Here is a 25,604-nt window from a genome sequence, read left to right on the forward strand (position 1 = left end):
ATGGGCTTTTGGAGACATTTGTAATATTAAGAGATATTCAAGCTACCTGTGTGCAATGAAAGAGTAGACCTGGAAGTTCTTTTATTTTTGCAGTCTGTTCCTTGAGGAAAGAAGCACTGTGGTGTATTAGTTGTAAGAACGCGAGGGTTCTGTGGTCAGTTTTGAATGCTTACTACATGTATGAAATGGGTAAGCTACTCGCTTCTCTTTGCCTCAATTTCCCCACCTGAGAAACCAGGTTTGTGCTACTGCCCACCTCAGGATTATTTGAAGCAGTGGATTAATTACCACATGGGCAATACTTGGCTCAGTAAATGCCAGCTATTGCTACTGCTAGTAGGATTACTATAATTAATATTATTGCCTGCTCGCTATTTTATAATAAGCGTTTAAATGAGCAGACATGCCCTGCACCAGTCTAGCCAAAGCAAGGATCCCACATAAAGCTTGTGAATCTTAGGGGCATGATCTTTGGACAGAAATTGCCCTGCTCTCACCCTTCTTGGGTCCCAGGAGTAATAGGAACAGAAAGAAGGGAAGGAGAACCCCAGGGTAGCCTCGGGCTTGAGGGCTGTTCTCAGAGGCCCTGTCTCAAGGCAGGATCAATAGCGCTCTCTGACTGAACTGCCTGAGGAGGAACTGCCACAGCCATAAATCAGTGTGCTGACAGCTCCCGACTGCCTCGGGCCGTTCTCACTTTTATTCACTTTGGCTTTCTTTGCTCACTTGTGGCATGGCTGGCTCCTTTTCATCTTCCAACAGCCAGCATAAAAGGCATGTCCTCAGCGTGCCCTCCCACCCACCCTATTTCAGGAATACCGTCCAAGTTACACACAGCACTTGTAAAAATGTGAAATTGCCTACAGTGTTTGCATGCAAGTCTCACGAGACGTGGCTCTAGTCTAGATTGCCTGGCACAGCACTGTGCTTGCGGCTGCTGAAATAGACCTGGGTGCGCAGTAGGCGCTCAACGAGCATCCCTAAACATTGACTCGACTTAGTTTCTCATGTTACTGTGCTAACAGCAGCAATAACTTTGCTGTCAGATGTATTGCTCTTTCAGCAAGTTGTGCTTCTCAGTTGTGTCTTCTGGTACATCGTCACACGGGGAAATGTCTGCTCTCCCAACGTTTGACACCCTGAAGACTTTGCTCTGGTGCCTCCTTCCTCCAGTTTGCTCTCACCACTTTCTTCAGAGGAGCCTACTCAAAGTCCGGCTGTGATATGCAGCTCCCCTGCTCCAGACACCGTTGCTGAATCAGAGGGAGCCTGAAACTCTGGCTGTCCCCAGCAAGGCAGCTTTCGTCCCTAGTCTCTGCCTCATCACTGGCAGAGGAGAAATAAGAATTTCCAGAACCCTAGGCAGAAACCACTCTCCTTCCTTTTTTTTTCTTAACCAAAATCCACACTTTATTCAAGATAGCTTAATTTTTACCTAATTTCCTCTCCATATTCCAAGAGCCTGAGCAGCGTGCCACATTACATTTTTTTTTATTTAATGAATGCATTTTTTCATAGATACAACTTTAGGAATACACTGATTCTTTCTCCCATTCCCACCCTCCTCTGCCCCCAACTCCCATCTGACATTCCTTTCCCTCTCCCATCTCCTTCTTCATTATTGTTCATTTTTAGTTTGACTTTATATACAGAGGACCAACTCCATGCTAAGCATAGAGTTCAATAATTTGCCCCCACACCCACACACAACATATAGAGTACAGTTTGGGAACAAAATTTGCAGTCGATTCTCATAGTACAACTAATTAGGGATGGAGGTCCTACATTGGGAATAAGTGCACAGTGACTTCTGTTGTTCTTTTAACAATTAACACTCTTATTTATGATGTCAGTGATCACCCGAGGCTCTTGCCATGGGCTTCCAAGGCTAGGGAAGCCTTTTGTGACTATAGATTCCATCAGTATTTGGACACGGCCATAAGCAAAATGGAAGTTCTCTCCTCCCTTCAGAGAAAAGTACATCCTTCTTTGATGGTCCTTTCTTTCCACTGAGATCTCACAGAGATCCTCCATGCAGGATATTTTTTGCCACAGAGTCTTGGCTTTCCATGCCTGAAATGCTCTCACAGACCTTTCAGCCAGACCAGGAAGCCTCAAGGGTTGATTCTGAGGTCAGAGTGTTATTTACAGTGAAAGTCATTCTAGGAGTCTGTTGTGTGGACTGCTGCCCATGTTGGACTTTCCTTCCTTTTTAAATCTCTTATTATTACCCTGTACTTCATGTTATTTATATGATCACTTTTATACCTCAACCCATCTATATGTTGACTTTAACATTTAATATGATCATTTTTAACAGTTAAGATGGCATTTAAACCACCGATCTTTATGAGTTTTGAGTCCTGTGATAAGTTTTTAGGCTGCACCCTTAGAAGTAAGTCTGTAGGACTGTATGCAGAACTATACTGCTTTACAGTTATAGACTACCTCCTTCATCTCTTATTCCCCCTCTTATTTTTAACTGGGATCATTTTCCAATTGACTTAAAATACATATGATCCTACACTCAGCATATTCACCATCAGAATGGTCGTGGATACTTGATAGCATCTCTTTAGGGCCTTTGTCAGATAAGTAGACCATTCCTCAGCCCTTAGACTACCCATCCCATTTAGCTCCAGGAGTTGTGATATGACCTGGAGTCCTCTTCTTCCAGCTAAATCCTCTTCTCTTCTTGAATTTTCTACATTCCATCTGATAAACCAGATAGTCTACTTACTTATTACTTATCTGCGATCTCATTGCTAGAATGTCAGCTGTGTAAGCACAAGGTATTCACTCTGCTTCTCCTTTTTTTTTGCCTTTTATACTCTTGTTCCCAATCTCTTAAACCAATGCTTGAGGCAAATTTCTATAATGACCAATAGTAAATATTTTAAGTTTTGCAGTACACATAGTCTGTACTCTTCTTTGTTTTTTGCTGTATGTGTTTTTATGATTCATTAAAATATAAAACTGTTCTTAAATCATGGGCTTTAATGAAACAGGCTGTGAGTCAGAGTCTTTTGAGTTACATTTAAGTGGAACCTAGAATGTAGTCAACACCCCAAAGAGACTGAATGAACTGAGAATAAAATTTACCCTAGTCTGAATTTACAGCCTACATGAGCCAGCCTCAGCCTCTACCAATAGTTGTGCACCACTGTAACTAATTTTCTAAGCATCTCTCTTCTTTGATTTGCTCTTCAGCCCTCTTTACCTTCCTTTTCCTTGTCCTCATCTTTCCCTCTTTGTATGTTTTTCTCTCCTTCCTTTTTTTTTATAAGTCAGAGTTAGAAAGAGAGAGAGAGAGAGCGAGAGAGAGAGAGAGAGCGCTTTCATCTATTGGTTCACTCCCCAACAGCCAACCCTTGGCCTGACTGAAGCCAGGAACCAGGAGCTTCATCCAAGTGTCTCACATGGGTCGAGGGGCCCAAATATTTGAGGCATTTTTCCACTGCTTTTCCAAGGCTGCTGTTAGCAAGGAGCTGGATCATAAATGGAGCAGCTGGGAAATGGAGCAGCCAGGACATGAACCAGCACACGTATAGATGCCAGCATTGCAGGCAATGCTTCACCCCATTGCCACAATACCCGCCCCATTTTTCTTTCTAATTTACATTATATGATAATATTTGTTCTTGACTAGTCTTATCTTTTTCCCCACTGTTAAACTAAAGCCTATGTTTAGATATAAACTTACTTAACCATGTATTTTATACAATATGTAGTATTAATCTCATCTTCATTTTATACAAGAATTTGAAGGCATAGATTCAATTATAAATGAATGCTTATTTGTAAAGTACAAATGTTTTAATACATAAAAAAGCACACCATGTTATATTCATTTGAACTTGTACAAATATCTTAAGAACAATGGGTGGATAGTAGTTACAATTAAAAAACCATATTTTAATATAATATTACTATTTTAACTTTGGACAAAATTTTATATATATATATATATATATATTCACCAAAGGTAATATGTTTTCAGTATACAAATTATAAAAACATGAAACAATATATTCTGTATACCTGTAATCAATTCTATATTCTTTTGCCTTATATTTCTTAAAGATTCATTTTATTTATTTGAAAGACAGAGTTACAGAGAGAGGTAGAGACAGAAGGGTAGAGAGAGAGAGGTTTTCCATCCACTGGTTCATTACCCAAATGGCCTCAACAGCTGGAGCTGAACCTATCTGAAGCTAGGAACTAGGTGATTCTTCCAGGTCTCCCACGTGGGTCCAGGGGTCCAAGGACTTGGACTGTCCTCCGCTGCTCTCCCAGGCACATTAGGAGGGAGCTGGATTGGAAGTGGAGCAGTGCCGATATGGGATGCCAGCACTGTAGGCCTAGATTTTAACCCCAGCACCACAGTGCTGGTCCCCAATTCTATATTTTTAGTATAATCCTATTAGCTATAGATTAGCAGATGGAACCCCATAAATATTGGAAGAAATATGGTCAGCATATCTGTATAAGGACATGGCTCAAGTCTAGAGAATGAGTCAGGAAACAATGGCTAACATAGTGGCTTAGCAGTACTCACTGCCCAAGCTACCTGTTCAGGGTATTGGACAGAGTCCTGAGAAGGATCTTGTCTCAGTAGTGGAGAATAAGTATCCTGTAGTGAGCATGGCCCTACCTAACACATGTGCAAAGTAAGGCCTGAAACAATCAAATTATTTCCAAGTAACAGTCCTAGAACAGAATTCAAAACTATTTATGGGAATACAAAATTTTTGACCTACCAAGGTAAAATTCACAGTATGTGACTTTCTCCTAATATCAGGAGAAAGACAAGGGTGTCCACACTTACAAGATTATTCAACACTTTACTGAAGGTTGTATTTAGATGTACTACAGGAAGAACTAAAAATAATAATTATAAAATATAGATTAAAAGAAAAATATTCATAAATCAACATGTTATAAAAGTAGAATTAGGATTTGCTCAACCAAAAATGCTCCTTGAATTGATAACTGACTTTAGCAAGCTTGTAGGATATAAGATAATTACACAAAAATTAATTTTATTCCTGTGCATTTTAAGGAATTGTGAAGGGTCAGAGATTTTACTCTGTTTGTAAGGTAACAACTTAGCCTGCCTCACTTTGATGTGCATTGGCAGAAGACCTGAGAATGATGAGTCAGAACAAAAGACAGTGACAAATTCAGTAGCCAGAGTATAGCCATTTACACATTTTCCCTGAACTCTAATATGGAAAGATGCTCTGTAGGGGGTCTATTTATGTAACCAGTTTTGTTTCAGGAAAGAATCTTAGAGATGCTGATTATTTTATAATGAGATGTAAGCCTGCCTAACGTTTTCCATGAAGGGATAAATTTTCTTTGTTACATTGGATGGTCAGTAAATCTTCCCTTTGATATCGAGGGAGACACCATATCTGTAATGCAGAAGAATTTGCTTTAAATCTGTTTGAAAATTTTTCCCAGAGCAAAAGCAGTCAGTGCCTTTGCTCTGCAGACATAGTGAAAAGCAAGGAACCTATGGAGAATGATTTTCCATCAAACACTAACAAAGACCAATCAACAGTTGAAAAACCTTTTTAAAGGCAATTTACAGTAGCATCTCCAAATATCAAATACTGCATCATCAAACTGCAAAAAGGTATATATAACGTATACACTAAAAACTACACAATTTTGCTAAATGACAGTATAGAAGAGGCTGGCACTGAGGCGCAATGGGTTAAAGCCCCAGCCAGCAGCACCCATATGGGCATGGGTTTGAGTCCCAGCTGTCCACTTCTGATCCAGCTTCCTGCTAATGTGCCTGGAAGAGCGCAGAGGATAGCCCAAGTACTTGGGCCCCTATACCCACGTGGGAGACCCAGAAGAAGCTCTTGGCTCCTGGCTTCGGATCAACTCAGCTCCGGCCATTGCGGTCTTTTGGGGAGTGAATCAGCAGATAGAAGGCCTCTCTCTCTCACCTTCTGTCTCTACCTCTCTCTGTAACTCTTTCAAATAAATAAAATAAATATTAAAAAAAAATGACAGTACAGAAGACTTACATGACTGGATATATATGCTTTGTTCATGAGTCAGAGCACTCAACCTTATCACAATGCCAATTATAACAAAGTTTATCTACAGAATGTAATCCCAATCAAAATCTTGCAGGATTATTTTATAGTAATGGTCAAGCTGATTGCAGAATTTATATGGAAAAGATTCAATGTAAATTAAACCACTTTGAAAATACTACTTGATTTCTAGTCTTATTTTAAAGCTATAATAATCAAGACACTGAAGCATTGACATAAAAATGGAAGAAAAAAAAAAGATCAGGGGAACAGAATAAAGCCCAGAAATAGATTCAGAACATATACAGGCGAGTAACTTCTGATTTCAGAGATTTTTCTTTGAAAACACAAGGGAAATATAAGGAAGAAAAGACAAATTTTTCAAAAATAACTCTGCCTGTCAAAAAAAAAATAATATCAGGACCACTGAGTATCCATACAAAAATACACTTCAATCAAAGCCTCACATGACTCACAGACATGAATTCCAAGTGTTTCTAACCCAATTGTAAGGGCTGAAACTGTAACATTTCTAGGAAAGAGTTGGAGACAAATGTTGATGACTTCAGCTTAAGTGAAAGATTATTATATAATATGCCAAAATCACAATCCGTTAAAGAAATATTAGCAAATTAGATTTCATCAAATTAAAGATTTCTCTTCATTTTATTTAAGAAAATATAAAAGACAACTCACCAACAAGAATACACTACTGGCGAACCATATGTGGAGGGTTCAGAAGGTTCCTAGAAGCATGACATTAAAAGATAATGTGCATTTTCATAGATTTTTGAAATTCCTTTATATATACGATAAGAGTGTTGTATCCAGAATGCATAAAGAACTCCCAAAACTTAATGAAATAGAAGCAAAAGAAGTCAAGAAAGGTGAGCGAAAGATTTGAACAAAAGTTAGACCATGAATGGCGGATGTTGTGATTCAGTGAGTTAAACCAGCACTTTTCATGCCCGCATTCAATATTGGGGTGCCACTTTGTGTGCCTGTAATTTTGCTTTCCTCCAGATCCCCGCTAATGCACCTGGGGAAGTAGCAAGTGATGGGCTAAGTGCCTGAGTGCTTCTGACCACATGGAAGACCAAGAAAGAATTCCTGTCTCATCATTTTGTCCTGGCCCAGCACAGATGTTGCAGCCATTCAAATACTGAACTGGGGGATATAAGATATGCCTCTCTGTCTCCCACTCTATCAGTCTGCCTTTCAAATTAATTAATTAATTAATATTTTCTTTAAAAAATAACCTAGGATGACAAATAAACACATGAGAAGATATTTAACACCATTAGCCAATAGAAAAATGTATATTAACATCACAATGAATTGCCACTGTATACCTGATAAAGTTGTTAACATTTAGAAATCAGACCATTTTAAGTATGGGTAAGATCTTGAAGGAACTGCAACTTTCATATATATGTCTGGTGTAAATGTCAAATTGTACCCTCTTTCAATAAAGCAACTTCACAGTTTCTTATTTAAAATATTTATTTATGCATGCATTTGAAAGGCAGGGAGACAGAGACTGAGAGGTATGGAGGGGGGGAGGCAGGCTGGCTCTGTGGCTCAGTAGGCTAAGCCTCTGCCTGCAGTGCAAGCATCCCATATGGACACTGTTTCAAGTCCCCATTGCTCCTCTTCTGATCCAGCTCTCTGCTATGGCTTGAGAAGCAGTAGAAGATGGCCCAAGTGCTTGGGCCCCTGCACCCATGTGAGAGACTCAAAAGTTCCTGGCTCCTGGTGTCTGATTGGCCCAGCTCTGGCTGTTGCGGACATCTGGGGAGTGAACCAGGGAATTGAAGACCTTTTTCAATGTCTCTCCCTCGCTCTGTAACTGTACCTCTCAAATAAATATAAGAAAATCTTTTTTTTTCATTTTCAATTCACTTTATATACAGAAGATCAGTTTGGTATATATTAGGTAAAGATTTCAACAGTTTGCCCCCATATAGCAACACAAAGTGAAAAAAATACTGTTGGAGTACTAGTTATAGCATTAAATAACAGTGCACAGCACATTAAAGGCAGAGATCCTACATAATATTTTTTAAAAAATTAATTAATTTTCTATGCCATTTCCAATTTAACACCAGGGTGTTTTTTTTTTCATTTCCAATTATCTTTATATACAGAAGATCAATTCAGTATATAATTAGTAAAGATCTCATCAGTTTGTACCCACACAGAAACACAAAGTGCAAAAATACTGTTTCAGTACTAGTTATAGCATCACTGCACATTAGATAACACATTAAGGACAGATCCCACATGGGATGTAAGTACACAGTGACTTCTGTTGCTGACTTAACAATTTGACACTCCTGTTCATGGCGTCAGTAATCTCCCTAGGCTCTAGTCATGAGTTGCCAAGGCTATGGAAGCCTTTAGAGTTTGCTGATAAGTCTAAGAGTCAAAGGGATCACACAAACAAGACAAGTGTCTGCTAATACTAACTGATACAATCAAAAAGGGAGAGAAGGATCCAACATGGGAAGCGGGATACACAGTAGACTCATAGAATGGCAGATGTCCTAAACAACACCCTGGCCTCAGAATCAGCCCTTAAGGCATTCGGATCTGGCTGAAGAGCCCATGAGAGTATTGTAGGCATGGAAAGTCAAGATACCATGGAAAAGAAAAAAAAAGAAGAAGAAGAAGAAGAAGAAGAAGACCTAAATGAAAGATCTCTGTGAGTGAGATCCCAGTGGAAAGAACGGGGCCATCAAAGAAAGAGGTACCTTTCTCTGAAGGGAGGAGAGAACTTCCACTTTGACTATGACCCTATCGGAATAAGATCAAAGAAAATCTTAAAAAAAAAAAAAAAAGAGAAAGAGATATTCCATCCACTGGTTCATTCCCCAAATGACTGCAACAGCAGGGGCTGAGTCAAGCCAGAGCCGGGAGCCAGGGAACTGTATCCTGCTCTCCCTCATGAGTAGCAGGGACTCAAGTAATTGAGCCATCACTTGCTTCCTCCTACACATGTGCACAAGAAGGTGGATCAGAAGCTGAGTAGCCATGACTTGAGATAGGCACTCTGATATGAAATGTGGGCATCTCAGAGTGCAGCTGAACCGCTCTACCACAATGTCCACTCCACAGCAGTATCTTTAAAAATTGTACACATGGCTATTGATAACCCAGCCGTCATACTCTTAGATATTTTCCCAAGACAAATGAAAGCATGTCTATTCAAAGACTTCTATATGAATATTCAAAACAGCTGTCTGTGTAATAACACAAATCTAGAAATAAATATTCTCAAGAAGTGAATGGATAAACCAATTGTGATTTGGCTATGTAAAGCTATTCAGAAACAAAAAGGAATGAACTACTTATTCACATTACAACATGAATGAAGCTTAAAATAAATTTGCTAAGGAGAAAGAATTCAGACTAAACAAAAGTGCATGATGTATTATAACATTCATATAAAATTCTAGGAAATGCAAGCTGATCTATGACAAAACGTGCCTCAGTGTTCTGGGTAAAGGCAAGAGTTGACTGGGATGAAACATAAAGCAATGGGAGCAGACTTCTCAGGATGAAGAAATTGTTTATTGTTTTGAATATGTCCACACACTTTGGCAGAAACATACACAATCAAAACTTAGCAAATCTTAAATATATATTGTTAATTGTGTGAGAGCTAAGCAAAATAAACTTATTTTTTAAATAGCTTTACTAAGCACATCAGTTCATGTCAGAATAGTTTATGCTAATATTTCATAAATTAAAATATACTAATGAACATGGACAGAAGAGTTTTACTTCATCATTATCCCAGAACATGTTAATTATGAGCATTCAGATCAATGCTACTTTTATTTACTTGTTGATACCCATCAATAATAAAGTGCAATGTCCCCTCTTAATTAATTCCCCAGTAACCTAATTTTTTAGTTAAAATTCTATTGACAATAGTAGAATGAGAAATTGTTTTAATGAAGAACTAATTCATTTACTGGAGATATATTTTAAAAAGTATATAATATCAATTTAACTTTAGATGTTGCTATTAAGTTTCTATAATGGAAATGATATTAAATTATTTTGATGGCAACATTTAAATAATTTCATTGTTATTTTATATTGTTTTTATGCATTTATATATTGTTTTCACTGATTATATGTCTTAGGTTTTTTTTTTTTTTTATGTTTTACCATTTCATTACATAGGTTTCCTATGAGAGCCTTACATTTTTATGAAAAGATGCAAGGTACCAGCAAATAAATACCTATTTTAGAGAAATTATTCTTTTCACGTGTGTAGATGTGTGGGGTCTTCTTTTGCATTTTTAAAGCCCTATGTATTGTATTCCCTCACCAGTTCAGAGGCCATGCAGTGAGGCTGCTTGCATGTGAGTGTGAGTGTAGCTACACAAAGCAAAGGCAAGTCTCTGGCTGGCAGCTGACATTGTTGTTTCATATGTGTAAGCATCGCTTGGCATTGTTTGTGGTTGTGATTTCTCCATGGACTTCCTTAGCCTTCTTCTTGATACGTGGCAGCTAACCCTGCATGTCCTCTTTTTAGTCCCAAAGATGATTTCTGTAGTTAAAGAGATCCAGAAATAGAAAGTGTACCTCAAGGAAGTCACATGCTTTTCTCCAGCAGTTGACTGTACTATACACTTTGTGCAGATTAGCTGTCTTACTGTCACTCAGCTGTATCCAGTATCAGAGACTCATGTTTTATAAGCTTTATCAAGCCAGATGTTTACATTTTCAATTATGAGGCTCAGACTGAAAGATTGTGTGATAATAATATCAGTATCTCTCTCTCTCTCTCTCTCTCTATATATATATATATATATATAATATATATATATAATATATATATATAATATATATATATTATATATATATAATATATATATATAATATATATATATATAGAGAGAGAGAGAGAGAGAGAGAGAGAGATACTGATATTATATATATATCTGTGTGTGTATATGTTGAAAATTGAAATGGCAAATCTCTTTAAACAGTTGGAAGTGATTTAAAAAATGAAGCAGTTTCAATTGTCAAAGTCAGTGACAGACAAAATCAGGTAGTCAAAAAGTTGTCTCCAAAATAATTTTGAACGATCACTTAATAACTTTAAGCAATGCTTATCACTCCGTTTGACAGTTTCATTTCAGGAAGTAAAAATCACCTATATAATGGGAACTGAAATATATGAAGTAGCAGAGAAGAGGGTAATAACATTTTGGAATAAGAAAGGCATATGAAGATTTGTATCAAAATGAAGAGATGTCTAAATATGTAGGACTGAAGGATGGCAAAGCAAAGAGCCATTTCAGAAATGATTTATAGGACTTGCATTTTTACTTTATTTCAAATGAGCACTCATAAACCAGCAATTTCTTTGTGCAGCTTACAAATCATTGCCCTTGAAGGATTAGAGAATGTGAAAAAAGTTCATTTGAGGTAGAAATGCATTATTTCATACATAGTATATATAACCTAAAATATTTTTTTGGAACAAATAGAGGAGTGTAGTGATTACTTGTTTCTCTTTAAGAGGAAATGGAAAATTGACATCTGTGAAGTTACACAAGGTTAAAGAATTTATATTTACTGGGCCGGCGCCATGGCTCACTTGGCTAATCCTCTGCCTGTGGTGCCGGCATCCCATATGGGCTCCAGGTTCTAGTCACAGGTGCTCCTCTTCCAGTCCAGCTCTCTGCTGTGGCCCAGGAAGGCTGTGGAGGATGGCCCAGGTGCTTGGGCCCTACATCCGCATGGGAGACCAGGAGGAGGTGCCAGGCTCCTGACTTTGGGCCGGCACAGCGCCGGCCATAGTGGCCATTTGGGGAGTGAACCAACAGAAGGAAGACCTTTCTCTCTCTCTCTCTCTCTCTCTCTCACTGTCTATAACTCTACCTGTCAAAATAAAAAAAAAATTCATATTTATTGGCCTTGATGCATACAAAAATAGATTTAGAGTATGTGAATTATACTGTTTTCTTGAATTATAACTATTCAAGCAATTTTAATATAAACACTTTTATTATAGATTGAAATGAAGTGACCAAAACTAAAGGTGCAAATATTTAATATTTAAAAGTCTCCACTGGTAGTATTGCTATACCTAAAAAGAATTAAATGGACTATGGGTTATTTATTTTAAATGATTATTCACACTATTATGTCAAACTGAAATATTTTCTCATCAGTATACTTGTATAACTAATAGTTTTCTATATTTTCAAAAACTTTAATCATGTCCCTGTATTGACTATGCCTGGTTGAGTTTTCCAGGGAGCAGACACTGACACAAGCTAGCAGGTCTAGAGGTTGATTGTTGCAGGAGGTGAACCTGTAGAAGATGAAGGGGGAATGGCAGGATGGTTGGAGAGCTTAGGACTGTGCTGCACGTGACAGAGACTTGGCAAACTCGGTGGTGAGCTTAGGGCTAGGACTGCCCTTTAGCAAAAATGGCCAGACTCTAGGGCTCTGGTCGATCTCTGGTCGGAGGATGCCAGAGAACAGCATGCCCGTAGCCCACCTGAAGCACTAGATCTAAGGGGACTGAGCTGATGGCAAATGCTTTCTCAAGGGGAGAGCTGATCTGCACACCTCTGTGACTATTTTGTAAAAAGATTTAGAATTGTCTGGGGGGTAGGCATTTGATGCAGCAATTAGAACCTGCAGCCTATCCCATATGTGAGTGCCTGTGTTTGAATCCTTGTTCCTCTCCCACAATATGACACGGACAGTATATAAGTAAACAGGTATGGGTGTGTTCTGATAAAACATAGTTTGCAAAGACATTCAGCAACTGGAGGCCCTAGTATACTGATCCCTGTTGTCACTGAAGATACAAAATACAAATATGTAAATAGAATTTTGTGAACTTTGAGGAGACCAAAACCATAGTTAATTTTTAAAAATGCATTTAGCAATAAGGCACAATAGATATGTGATTATTAAGGGTACAGCGAATAAGTATGAGAAGTCTAGTTAGTATAATAATAAGTGTAGAGTAATAGACTGATACAAGGTGAGGAAAGAGGAAATCATTTGCAATTCTAAAAGCCAGAGTATGAACTTGTTCTGTCCAGAGAGTCAATTTGGAATAGAAAGACAAGAACTGAATGAAAAGGCTTAGACTATGGTACAAATCTACCAGCAATTGGTCCTGTAATTTTAGGCATGTCACTTCTTTGACCTGGAAAGTAAACAGAAATGTTAGGCTGGATTTGCAACCAGTACATTTGAGCAATGTTGTCAGTCCATAAGTACCAGTGTCTCAGTTCAAGGGTGTTAGGAACTCAGGTATTAATCTTAGCCTCCAGGGTAGGCATCGTGCTCTTGATTAAAAAAATGAAAAAAAAAAATCATTAGACCTCATGTTTCCTACGAAGAATAGCATCTAATTTTATTTTTTCCTAGGATTCTTCGCTTAGCATTTATATATTCTGCTAGTCTATCAGCTCCACAAGTTCTAGAACTTTGTGTGTTGCCTCCTTCTGTGTATTGGCAGTTCTTCGTTCAATGAATGGCTGCCACAGGCCCTGAATTAATATCTATCAAATGAATATGTGGATAAAACTCATGAAAAAGCATGGTAGCCATGATCTCTAATGACCTCTCTATGGTCAACATTACCTGAGGCTATTCTTTGTGGTTGTAAAGCCCTTCTGTCTTTAACTCTGAATTATTGATATTTTCCTCTGTGCTCTGCCAAGTACAAAGTCAGTGTGGACCAGTTTTTTCCACTTGTTCCAGAATATGTCAACCTCACATGAAATCCAGTAAATACTCCTATCCTGCCAAAAAGCCAATATTTTCCTTGAGAACCAGACTGTTTGATGGGAAGGTAGTGAAAAACGTACCACTTGTGTGTAAAAAAAAATGAGTTGAATGTGAATCTCCCCCACTTACCCAAAAATCACAAACTAGAAACAAACATTTTCAACTTTGTCACCTGAAACTCTTAACCTCATCAAGACACAAAAGGAATTGTGTATTTTTATTTCTTTAACAAATACTCATAAGTTTTAATGTTACCATTCATAATCATTGTTTCTTTTAATTTTATGCTATAAAAACTCATCAGGAAAACTCATGTTACTCTTAATTTTTGTGTTTATGACTGCAGGGATTCCTTCATACAGACTTACAGCAAATATTTACTGATTTCTTTTTTTGTTTTGTTTTCTAAACAGAATATAAATGCATTTTTTCTCAAAATCACTTGGATTGTATTTCTAATGGGGGAATGCTAATTAAAAACTTCTATAGAAATACTTTGATAATTAAAAGTGAGAGACTAATTATTTGTCTCTTTTATTGATGGGAAACATTAGAGCAACAGTACAGAAAAGTATTTCCAAAATGCATTTTAAAAAGCCTTTTGATGGAATAATAGTAACTTTTAACAGTAGCTCCTATTCTATCCTCACCTGCAACACTTGTACAACACAAAAATTAAGCTTCTGTCTACATTTTCTCTGACTGTATGTTCAGGCACCCTGGGTATTGATAAGCCCGATGTAATCACTTGAAAAAAGCAGGAAGAAATTCTCATCCAAATGACATATTTTGGGAACTGCAAGGGGAAATATTCTAAAGGCTACTACAGTGCTTCTACTTGAAAGGGAAAACCAACTGGGTTGAACTGATAAAAGATTTATTCTGAATAGCTAGCATGGGAGGCATAGGAACTGTATCCCTTTTCCTAATTAAAAAGGAGATGAGAAGAAACTACGCCATGAGTTGCTGAGGTACAGGCCAACAGAACAGGTCTTTCTTTCTGTTTCTTCTATTGTTTTAGACTTTGTATTTTAAATGGCACAGAGATATGACCAAACTATAGAGCATGCTGTGAAATAGCTCTCTGGATTTTCTGTCCCACTGACTGGCAATGGGGTGATCTGGACCTTTGGGTGAGAGGATTTTTTTTATGATTTATTTGGATTTGGATTTTTAGGACAGCATTTCTCAATTCATAGTTAAAGATAATCACTTCAATAAATGTTTTTCCAACACAATACTGGGGCATGCCTGTGTGATTTCCCAACCTTGCTAGTAGTTATAAAATTCATTTTTCTTGTTCTATTCACACACTCTAATGCCCAAAATGTTATTTAGTCTTTAATATATATTTTAACTAGATGTTTGATCATCTAATTATTCATGTAATATTAAATATGGTTTTTTGCAGCAGGAAAATTTTTTCAGATATAATGGTTTTCCTCAAGATGCTTACAATTTAGAACTGGTGGCAAGATAGTGTTTACTAAGGTAACTAATGATTGATATGATAAAGGTAAAGTGTGGATACTCTTGCAATTTAAGAGGCTTTAAAAATCTTTAAATTTATCTACTCAGGTAGGAAACACTTTCCAGAGAAATGATACTAAGTCGAATTTTGAAAGATCCTACTTTTCCAGAAAGGGAAATAAATGAAATATAGATGAGCAAAGCAATCTGTATGGACAGGGACTTTGGAAATGACATAGTTGAGTATGGGTTTTATCCTAAATCTAATAAGAAACCACCAAGAAGAAAGGCAAAATCAGGTGTGCATTTTGGGGAAGTTCGTTTAGTGACCTTGTACAAGATAAAAAAAAGAGACAGACTGGAAGCAGGGAGACAAGAAAGGAAGCTGTTGGAATAATACCAGGGAGAACATTGCTCTTCGGCATGTGGCTGGAAGACAACCTTGTGTATTGCCTAAAAGCCTAGACAATAGACTAGTTCAATAGACTTGGGCTCATAGGTACATAATATCTCATAATATGTGCATAATATGTACATAAGGTTCCATGACATTTGGGTGATCAAAAATTTGTATTGAACAGTATCATTCAGATAAAAGAAAAATGAACTCAGAGGCCTGCATTGTGGTGTAACAAGTTAAGCTGCTGCCTGCAGTGCCAGCATCCTATACAGGCACTGGTTCAAGTCCCGGCTGCTCCACTTCTGATTCCGCTCCCTGCTAGTGCATCTGCGAAAGCAGTGGAAGATGGCCCAAACGCTTGGGCCCCTGCATGCACATGGAAAACTCGAAGGATGCTCCTGGACCCTGGCTTTGACCTGGCCCAGCCCAGGCCATTGTGACAATCTGGGAGGTGAAGCAGCAGATAGAAGTCCTCTCTCTCTCTGTCTCTCCCTTGGTCTCCCTGTAACTCTGCCTTTCAAATAAAATAACATAAATCTTTTAAAAATGGGGTCAACTGAGCCTAGGGAATATTTAAGAGATGTGATAGGAACTCACACAGCTCAGAAACGGGCCATACCTATCAACTCTCTAGTTGGCCCTCTGGTCTCTTTCATTCACAGTTTTGCTCTTTGTATATCTTTCCTTCCTTTTCTCTTAATCCTTTGCTTTTACTCAATTTTTACCTCTTCACAATGTCTACCAGGCATAACCATCATAGCTGCACAGGCCTTGTACTAGTCAGTTCCTCTTACAGTGTGGGAGTCTCTCTTGATATTTCCTAGGTCAGATTCCCAAGAAAAAGGGGTGAACGACTCCACTCCTCTCTGCTTATTGGACCGAGCTGGATTTCCATAGCTCTCTATCATCTTGGCTAGCATAAAGAAAGGGATAGTTTAGAGCAAATATGCAGAGAACAAAGAGAGGTGACTACCTAAGATCCTCTGGACTGAGGAATTGCCTTAAGAAGGGACAATGGAAAAGCATACATTATATTAGTGGCAATAAAAATGGACTTCAGTGACAGGTTCAAATAAGAGTTAGGAACTCAAATCAGCTGAATACAAAGATCCTTTTAAAATGGAAAACAGTGAGCAGAGAGGTTTCTGATAGGAGCTACTGAATAAAGAGGGGGAATAAGAGAAAGGTCTTGGGGTGAGGTCAATTTTGGACTTTGGGACAACATTGTAGAAAATCTCAGTAGATAATTATAAATACTGTTCAGTTCTAAGATATATTTGGACGACAGATAGCCACTGTGACCACTTTCTTTTTCTTGGCTTTGATGTTTTCCTTTAGTTTAGTCTTCATCATTGCCTCTTCTTTATTTGCCTACTCATCTTTCTTCCCGTATGTGATCTTTTTTGGGAGCCTCGTGTTTCTAAAAGTCCAGTGTGGTTTCCCTTTATCTCCCCTACGTAATCTCCCCTGAATTAGTAAGTACCAATGCACTCAGAATAAAAGCACACCTGTTCATGTTGGTTTTCCTGCAAATTTCCATTGTTTCTTCAGGGAGGTTTTCCGTGATATTATTATACATTTCCCTTATTTGTCTTTTTCTCATTTTTTGGTGCACTTATTTATAGAATTTACTAGTTTTTGATTACTACCATTATGTATATGTATATTTGGTTTTCCTCTACCTCTTGCAGCAGGGTAGCAATTGGGTCCATCTTATTCCCTTTTATTATCCTTAGTGTCCAGCATAACATTTAGGCTACTGGGGAAGCTCAAGAAATACTGTTTTAACTTAAATGTTATCAATTATGGTTGAAGATCTTGGAATAAATGAGATTGCTCATGGTTATAAATTGGAGAGTCTTAGCTAAAACCACCCTAAAATTGTGGGATTTTGGTTGGTTGATTCTGTATTGTTTTAGGGCATCCCTTTGTTTTAATTTTTTTCAGTAACTTTGGGTGTGACATGAGTGCTGTAGTTTTCCATAAACCTCACGTAGAAGTGGTATTGAAATACTGTAAAAACAAGTAGGGCTTTACATCAATTAGAAAGGTGGTAGGAGTACCTGCTTTGCCAGATATCAATCCCAAGAATGATTAGTTATTCAAAAGGTTATGAGATCATAGGAAGATCTAGGAAGATGAAGGGTAGAGGGAGATAAGTCCTTAAGAAAACGGTTATTTACTGATTTCTATGAAAATGTCTCAATATTAGTGAAGACACTCTATATCTGTCAGTCTTAACCTGCCCATTAGAGGAATCTGAGTTTGTGACTGCTGATTTATGTTAAGCAGAGGAGAGCAGAGACCAGAAACAGAACCCTGGGAAACATTAATATTCAAGAATTAAATGAAATGAAGTAAACCCAAGAAAGCTAGAGAAGAAAGGGGGAAACTAAAAGATCTTTTTCTAGCAGCTCATGGAAGAAAGTGCTCTAAGTTATCAACTATGTCATTAGAAAAAGGTGGAGTATTCTTTAGTTGGAGAGCATTGATGACTCCAGGACAAAAGTTTGTATGGACTATTAGGTATCAAATCCACTTTCCATGGGATGACAAATGGTTGTAGGCTATTTGGTAGGCCTACAGATGAAGGGAGCTTCAGGTGCAGTCTGACAGGGGCACGGAGCATGGGAAAGGGAGTTGTCAGAAGGAGATTCCCAAACAGCAATAAAACCAACGAAAATTGGCTTGTTTGTTTGTTTGTTTGTTTTGTTTTGTTTTGGTATAATTATATTCTGGCCATTCCAAACCAGGGTAAGGTTTTCCTGTCCTCAGTTTCCTCCCTTAAAGAGAGGGATTGTGTTACAGCAGGGAGTCAAAGGAGGATGACTTCGTGAGACTAGACAGCCTTGTGAATGTTTATGGAATGAAAAGTGAGCCCAGAAGCAATGTTTCAATATAGGGGAGGCCCACTAGAGCTTCTACATGCATGCAAAATGTGCAAACAGAGGAGTGATTTGGCCTGGGACAAAAATAGGGATGCTGAGTCCTAGGTGGAAGCTTCATTTATCCTTGATTCAGAATTGTTTCTTTAGAGATAAATTGTAGTCCAATTTTTTGAAAATTAACTCACAAATCTTGATTTGACTGTTGTTGTTAGTCATTATATTAATTTTTGAAGATAATGATGTCTGAAAAATAATGTCAATATTCTAGATGACACTGCTAACTTATTTCATGAATTTAACGTACAGTAATTTTAAATACATTTTATTAACAGGTGCATTCTAATTTCGGATATTAAATTAATGTACTCTATGTTTACCCTTATTAAATCCAGGTAACAAATATTGGGTGTTCAAGGACACAACTCTCCAGCCTGGTTATCCACATGACTTGATTACCCTTGGAAGTGGAATTCCCCCACATGGTATTGATTCAGCCATTTGGTGGGAAGATGTTGGGAAAACCTATTTCTTCAAGGGGGACAGGTTAGTACACATTTTACTTGAGAGAAACAACTGACTAATGTTTGGATAAGTAAACATTTCTAGCCTATCATAAATATGTATTTTTGAGGAATCTGTGTGACTATAAACACGTTGATATAACTGAAAATATTTTAAATATTTTTAATAATATTTAAAATGCATATCCTAATATATTACCTAATGTGGCTTTCTTAGTAATGTGTGTATGTACAACAGCAAATATTCTTTCTTTTCCCCATAATCTTAACGTGTCTAAAAGGTGATATAAGCAGTATATATATCCATATAATACATTTTCTTGCAATTTTACTGACATTACCTGGCAAAAAGCTTTTCAGCACAGGCATTTTTATGATTTCACACTCTGAGTTTTTACATTTTCCTCAAATTTATGAATATTTTCAAATTTTTGAGATAACATATTTTTAAATTACATTATAGTCAAAAGCCTAATAATACTCCACTAAATAAAGAATTCAATAAACAATATATAAAAAGACCCTGGTTCTTTTAATTTCACTTTAGTCATGGGTTGTTTTTCTTAAGAAGTTATGTATTTAGATACAGCAAGCAGATATTGTAAACTATTACCAAACTATCTTACCTTAATGCTTTTAGCCTCAAATAAAATATTCCTTCCCAGAGCTTTTACTTTTTCTCTTTTTTTTTTGTTTTCTTATATTGCTAACAGGGTTAAAAATAAATAAACTGCTCATATTATAGCTTACAGTAGCTACCAGATATACTTATCTCTACCTTGCTCATTTTTTGCCTTATATTATTACCTTCTAAGATATATGGAAATTGAAGCCTATATTTTTTGTTAATTTAAATGTGAATTAAGTACAAAAAGCAGTAAAGATGAAAAATTGAACCTTAATTACTTACCTACAGACTAGCTAACAATGTGAAAACTTGTTAGTAACTTTCTTGGATTTGTAGGACTTAAATAAACCATTTTACTTCCTTTTTCCAGTAAATGTTTTAAAATAGTTACATATGAATAACAGGCATTAATGTCAATCATGAAAGCATATAATTTGCTACCTTGAAATAATCCTATAACTTGTCTCCAACATAGGAGAAAACTATGTAAGGGTGTAAACTTAGTTTATTTAGAAATTTGTAATTATTAACTATAAATGGTTTCGAAAATCTTAACTATATGAACAAAATGATCCTTTCATTGCCTCCATGGATAAGAATTTATGTTTTTAAATTTATTATAATTAGTTTTATATTTTTATATATTTTTATTAAAATGTTCACATATAGTCCACGGTAATAAATCTAAGGCTTTGCTAAAATATTTCTCATTAAATCACAAGGATCCACTGAATAGATGTTGTGTAAAGCTACAAGCAGTATAATGACTTGAAACAGGATGTAATATAATAGAGTGTACAATTAGAAGAATGAAGAACATTATTGCCAGAGCATGGTGACTACTTTGGAGTGCTGGATTAAGCCTTGCCTTGGAACTCTCACATCTCACATTAGTGTGCTAGTTCATGTCCCCACTATGCAGCTTCTCTTCTGGCTTCCTGCCAATCCCTCTTGGAAAGCAGCGAATGATTGTCCAAATTCTCGAGTCCTTGCCATAAATGCGGGAGACCAGGGTGGAGATCTAGGCTCCTGGCTTCTGCCTGGTGCGGCCCCTGCTGTTGCTGAGCATTTGGGGAGTGAACCAGTAGGTGAAAGATATAGCTCTTTCTCTCTCACTCTCTCTCATTCTCTCTCTCCCTCTCTCTCTCTCTTTCTCCATCTCTCCCTCTATCTCTGTCACTCTGTCGTTCAAATAAAATAAATAAATAAAAGATAGAGAAGAAGACCTACAACATATTCTTTAAAATGTTATAACTCTTAAATTCCTGAGTTTTTTTTTTTTTAATTTATTTTTTTTGACAGGCAGAGTGGACAGTGAGAGAGAGAGACAGAGAGAAAGGTCTTCCTTTACCGTTGGTTCACCCTCCGATGGCTACTGTGGCCGATCCGAAGCCAGGAGCCAGGTGCTTCTCCTGGTCTCCCATGGGGTGCAGGGCCCAAGCACTTGGGCCATCCTCCATTGCACTCCCTGGCCACAGCAGAGAGCTGGCCTGGAAGAAGGGCAACCGGGACAGAATCCAGTGCCCCGACCGGGACTAGAACCTGGTGTGCCAGCACTGCAAGGCGGAGGATTAGCCTAGTGAGCCACGGCGCTGGCCTCTGAGTAGTTTTAACTACTTGACTGTCCTGTTTCTGGACCAGGTATAATATGGAAATGGAAGGCTGGGGAGACTGGAGAAGGTAACTCCTAGAAAACTGCACATGAAGCTTACCTCTTATATAACTTTTAATTAGAGTGTCATAGATGATAATAAAAACTTCCATTTCATTATCAGATAGTCACTTTTCCACATATGCAGGGATTTCTTTTAAAATCTTTCCATTCTAAAGATTTAGGGCTTATTAGAAAATGTAAGTGTAGAGATTAAATGTCATTTATATTAAATCCGTGAAACCAATGAAGGTTAGATAGCAAATTTATATTGGAATATGAATACTACTTAATGGGAAAAGGATTTTTAGTTCGTTTCTTGCTTGAAAAGCTGCGTGCAAAATATCTCAAAATGCTTTCATCATTTTTAAGTTTTACATAAATAACTGTGGTTTTACAGGTTTTAAAAATATTGGAAATAAGAATCCAGTTAATTTCATGTGTGTGATCTTCTGTAAGACATCATGAGTTTCAGATGTTTTACAAACAGATTACTTAATATTTGTGTAATTATTTAATTCCCAAATCCCAACATTGATCAAAACATTCATTCTAGATTTAAAAATAGATTAAGAACACATCAGACTACCTCAGTCAAACATATAAACAACAATTTGGGTGTCACTTTTATGGAAGAATTAGTTTTTCCTTACCTATTTATCCTCTTGTCTTCCACCCCTATCTTTCTGCTTAAAAGGAAAAGTAGCTAACATTCTTCAATTTAATAAGGCTAAGAGTAGAAGGGATTTTAGAGAGAACCCAGTCAAGGTATAAAAAGTTAAATTGATTGAAGGGGTAAGATGAATAAAATATACAAAGACACTTCAGAATATTTAAAAATACAATGAAAAGACATTTACTTTGGCGCTATTTTTCATAATGCAGATATTCTATTAATTTTGAAGACCTGTGATATATAAATATATATATATGCATTTCATTTTGCACAAAAATTTATTATTTAATTCTATTTTACATTTGTCTAGTTTTGCTTTTGTTACCTGTGCTTTTAGAACCTTTTCCAAAAATCAATTGCCTAAACCAAAGTCTTAAAGTGTTTTTCTATGTTTTCTTCTTGCGATTTCTTAGTTTCGGGTATTACATTTAGATATTTGATCCAACGTGGGTTCATTTTTTTTATATGATGAGATGTAGTTACCTAATTTAATTCTTCTACATCATCATGTCCAGTTTTGCCAAGCCATCTTTTGAAAACATTCTTCTTTTTCCACTATTGGTTCTTGGTACCTTTGTCAAAAATCAATTGATGTCTGGATTAATTTCAAGGATCTTCACTCTGTTCCATTGATCTGTGGGTCAGTTTTTATGCCAGTAACATTCAGTTTTAATTACAATAGCTTTATAGTATACTTCAAATCATATTTTGTGATGCTTCCAGCTTGATTTGATTGATTGATTGCTCAGGATCACTTTGGCTATTATGATTCTTTTTTTTTTTTTCACTTTTTTTTTTAACTTTTATTTAATGAATATAAATTTCCAGTGTACAGCTTATGGATTACAATGGCTTCCCCCTCCCATAACTTCCCTCCCACCCACAACCCTCCCCTCTCCCGCTCCCTCTCCCCTTCCATTCACATCAAGATTCATTTTCAATTCTCTTTATATACCGAAGATCAATTTAGTATAAAGATTTCAACAGTTTGCACCCACATAGAAACACAAAGTGAAACATACTGTTTGAGTACTAGTTATAGCATTAAATCAAAATGTACAGCACATTAAGGACAGAGATCCCACATGAGGAGCAAGTGCACAGTGGCTCCTGTTGTTGACCCAACAAATTGACACTCTAGTTTATGGCGCCAGTAACCATCCTAGGCTGTCGTCATGAGTTGCCAAGGCTATGGAAGCCTTCCAAGTTTGCCGACTCTGATCATATTTAGACAAGGTCATAAAAGACAGAGTGAGGATAGTAAGCAATGATCCTAAGAGTGGCATTTACCAGGTTTGAACAATTATACAGCATTAAGTGGGGAAGAGGACCATCAGTACATACAGGTTGGGAGTAGAGCCATTGGTGGTAGAGTAGGGGTTATGATTACAAAGGAATGAGGCCCAAGTGTGCTAGACAGGGTCTAGAACAAAGGACAGAGTCATTTTTAGATGTGCTAAGAAAGGTGCTGTCTAAGCTACAATTAAGTTTTCTGATTGAGAGGCAAATAGAACCTGATAGAAGGGGCTTGATAATAATCTGTTGGGCTTTAGGCCTTGTAAGTTAAGAGGCCCAGACCTATCTATCTCATCATATGGGGTATATCCTAAGGGAGGTGTGAACCTCCTAGGGGAAGGCACTCTGTTGACTTTCATTACTTGGCTGGCCTAGGAGGAGAGCTGGCCAGGTAAAGGCAGGTGGCAGTTCTGCCTGCAATGTTGCTGACCCTACTTGACCATCCCCTCAGCTGCAGTGGTCACTTTGGAAGTTGGGCTGAGTGAAGGGCTTTTCAGCTTAGAGCCAATAAGATCTGTGGCTCTGACCTGGGCATCCTTCGACTCCAGGGCAGGTCCATTTCCAGTGATCCAACTCTTGGCAGAGCTGCCAAGGCTCTTCACAAGCTGACTTCTGCTGAAGCCCAGGCTTACCACATTGAAAGCCATTGCAGTGGACTGGCCTGTTGGGTCTCCTTGAGGGCAGATCACTGTACAGATCAGCCATTAATAGGCCTGCCACCCATTGCTTCTGATGCCTAGCTTTCTTTTCCTCCTGGTTTTTGTTCAAGCAGACCAGAGGATGCAAGTCAAGGGAGTGCCCGTGTCCCATCTCTAATCTTCGGTGGCCTGAACTACAAGTCTATAGTCACAGGCATGTTCTGTAGTAGTTTTTCTAAGGTAGACAATGCCCATGAGGAAAATTATATTCTCACTTTAAAACTTTCTTTCCCTTTGGTCTGAAAGGGAGGTTTTTTCTACTTACTGTATACTTCACTGATGGCGAAGTGAATCTAGCTATGAGATTATTATTTAAGTTCTTATTTTTTTGTAGTTTCAAATTAATTCTAGGAAGAGTGTCATTGGTAGCTTACAAGAATTTCAGTGAATATGTGAATTATTTTAAGTAGTAAAGAGATTTAACGATATTGTTTCAATGTACAAACACAGAATACCTTTCAATTTTTGTGTGTTCTTGATGATTCATTTCATCACTGTTTTATAACCTTTTTAAAGATTTATTTATTTAATTGAAAGTCAGAGTTACACAGAGAGATAATGAGAGACAAAGAGAGAGAGAAAGGTCTTCCATCCGCTGATTCACTCCCCAGAGGGCCACAATGGCAGGAGCTGCACCGTTCCAAAGTCAGGAGCCAGGAGCTTCTTCTGGGTCTCCCATGTGGGTGCAGGGGCCCAAGACTTGGGCCATCTTCTACTGCTTTCCCAGACCACAGCAGAGGGCCAGATCAGAAGTGGAGCAGCTGGGTCTCGAACCAGCACCCATATGGGATGCTGGCACTGCAGGCAGGTCCCTGTTTTATAATTTTCTTTGTGGTGGAACTTTCACTTCTTTCATTAGATATATTGCTAGATATTTTAATTTTTTTGTAGCCATTGTAACTGGGAATTCTTGATTCCTTTTCAGCAACATTATTATTGTTATATAAAAATGGTACTTCTTTTATAAGTTTATTTTTATCCTGCAACCTTAGTGAATTGTTTTATCAGTTCTAAAAGCTTTTGGGTAGAGTGTTGAGGTTATTCCACATATAAAATCGTATCATCTTCAAAACTCAATATTTTTATTTCCTTCTTCCCAATTCTGATGTCCTTTATTTCTTTAATCTACCAAGTTGCTCTTTTAAGAAAAGAAAAATATTTATTTATTTATTTGAAAGACAGAAGTACTGAGAGAGAGAGAGAGAGAGAGAGGGAAAGACATCTTCAATCCACTGGTGCACTTCCCAAATGGCTCTAATGGCCAGAGCTGGACCAAGTCGAAGTTAGGAGCCAGAAGCTTTATCTGTGTCTCCCACATAGATGGCAGGGCCCCAAGCACTTGGGCCATCTTCCACTGCCTTCCCAGGCACATTAGCAGGGAGCTGGATCAGAAGTGGAGTAGCCGGAGCATGAACTGGCACCCATATGGCATGCCATCAATGCAGGCACCAGCTTAACCTGCTATGCCACAATGCCAGCCCCTCCCATATTGCTCTTGCTAATACTTCCAATACTGTGTTACTGAAGAGGAGTGGTAAAAG

General features: G+C 37.6%; 1 protein-coding gene across 1 annotated transcript in view; it reads left to right on the forward strand.

Moving 5' to 3' along the window:
• MMP16 (matrix metallopeptidase 16) overlaps window positions 1-25,604 on the forward strand; it is a 299,337-nt gene that overhangs the window by 252,728 nt on the left and 21,005 nt on the right. The window contains exon 8 of the mRNA XM_062188289.1: window positions 18,986-19,136. Within this exon, the coding sequence (XP_062044273.1) occupies window positions 18,986-19,136 (151 nt within the window). The remainder of the gene's footprint in view (window positions 1-18,985; window positions 19,137-25,604) is intronic.

Source organism: Lepus europaeus, chromosome 4 (assembly GCF_033115175.1).
Source record: "Lepus europaeus isolate LE1 chromosome 4, mLepTim1.pri, whole genome shotgun sequence".
Taxonomy (NCBI): domain Eukaryota; kingdom Metazoa; phylum Chordata; class Mammalia; order Lagomorpha; family Leporidae; genus Lepus; species Lepus europaeus.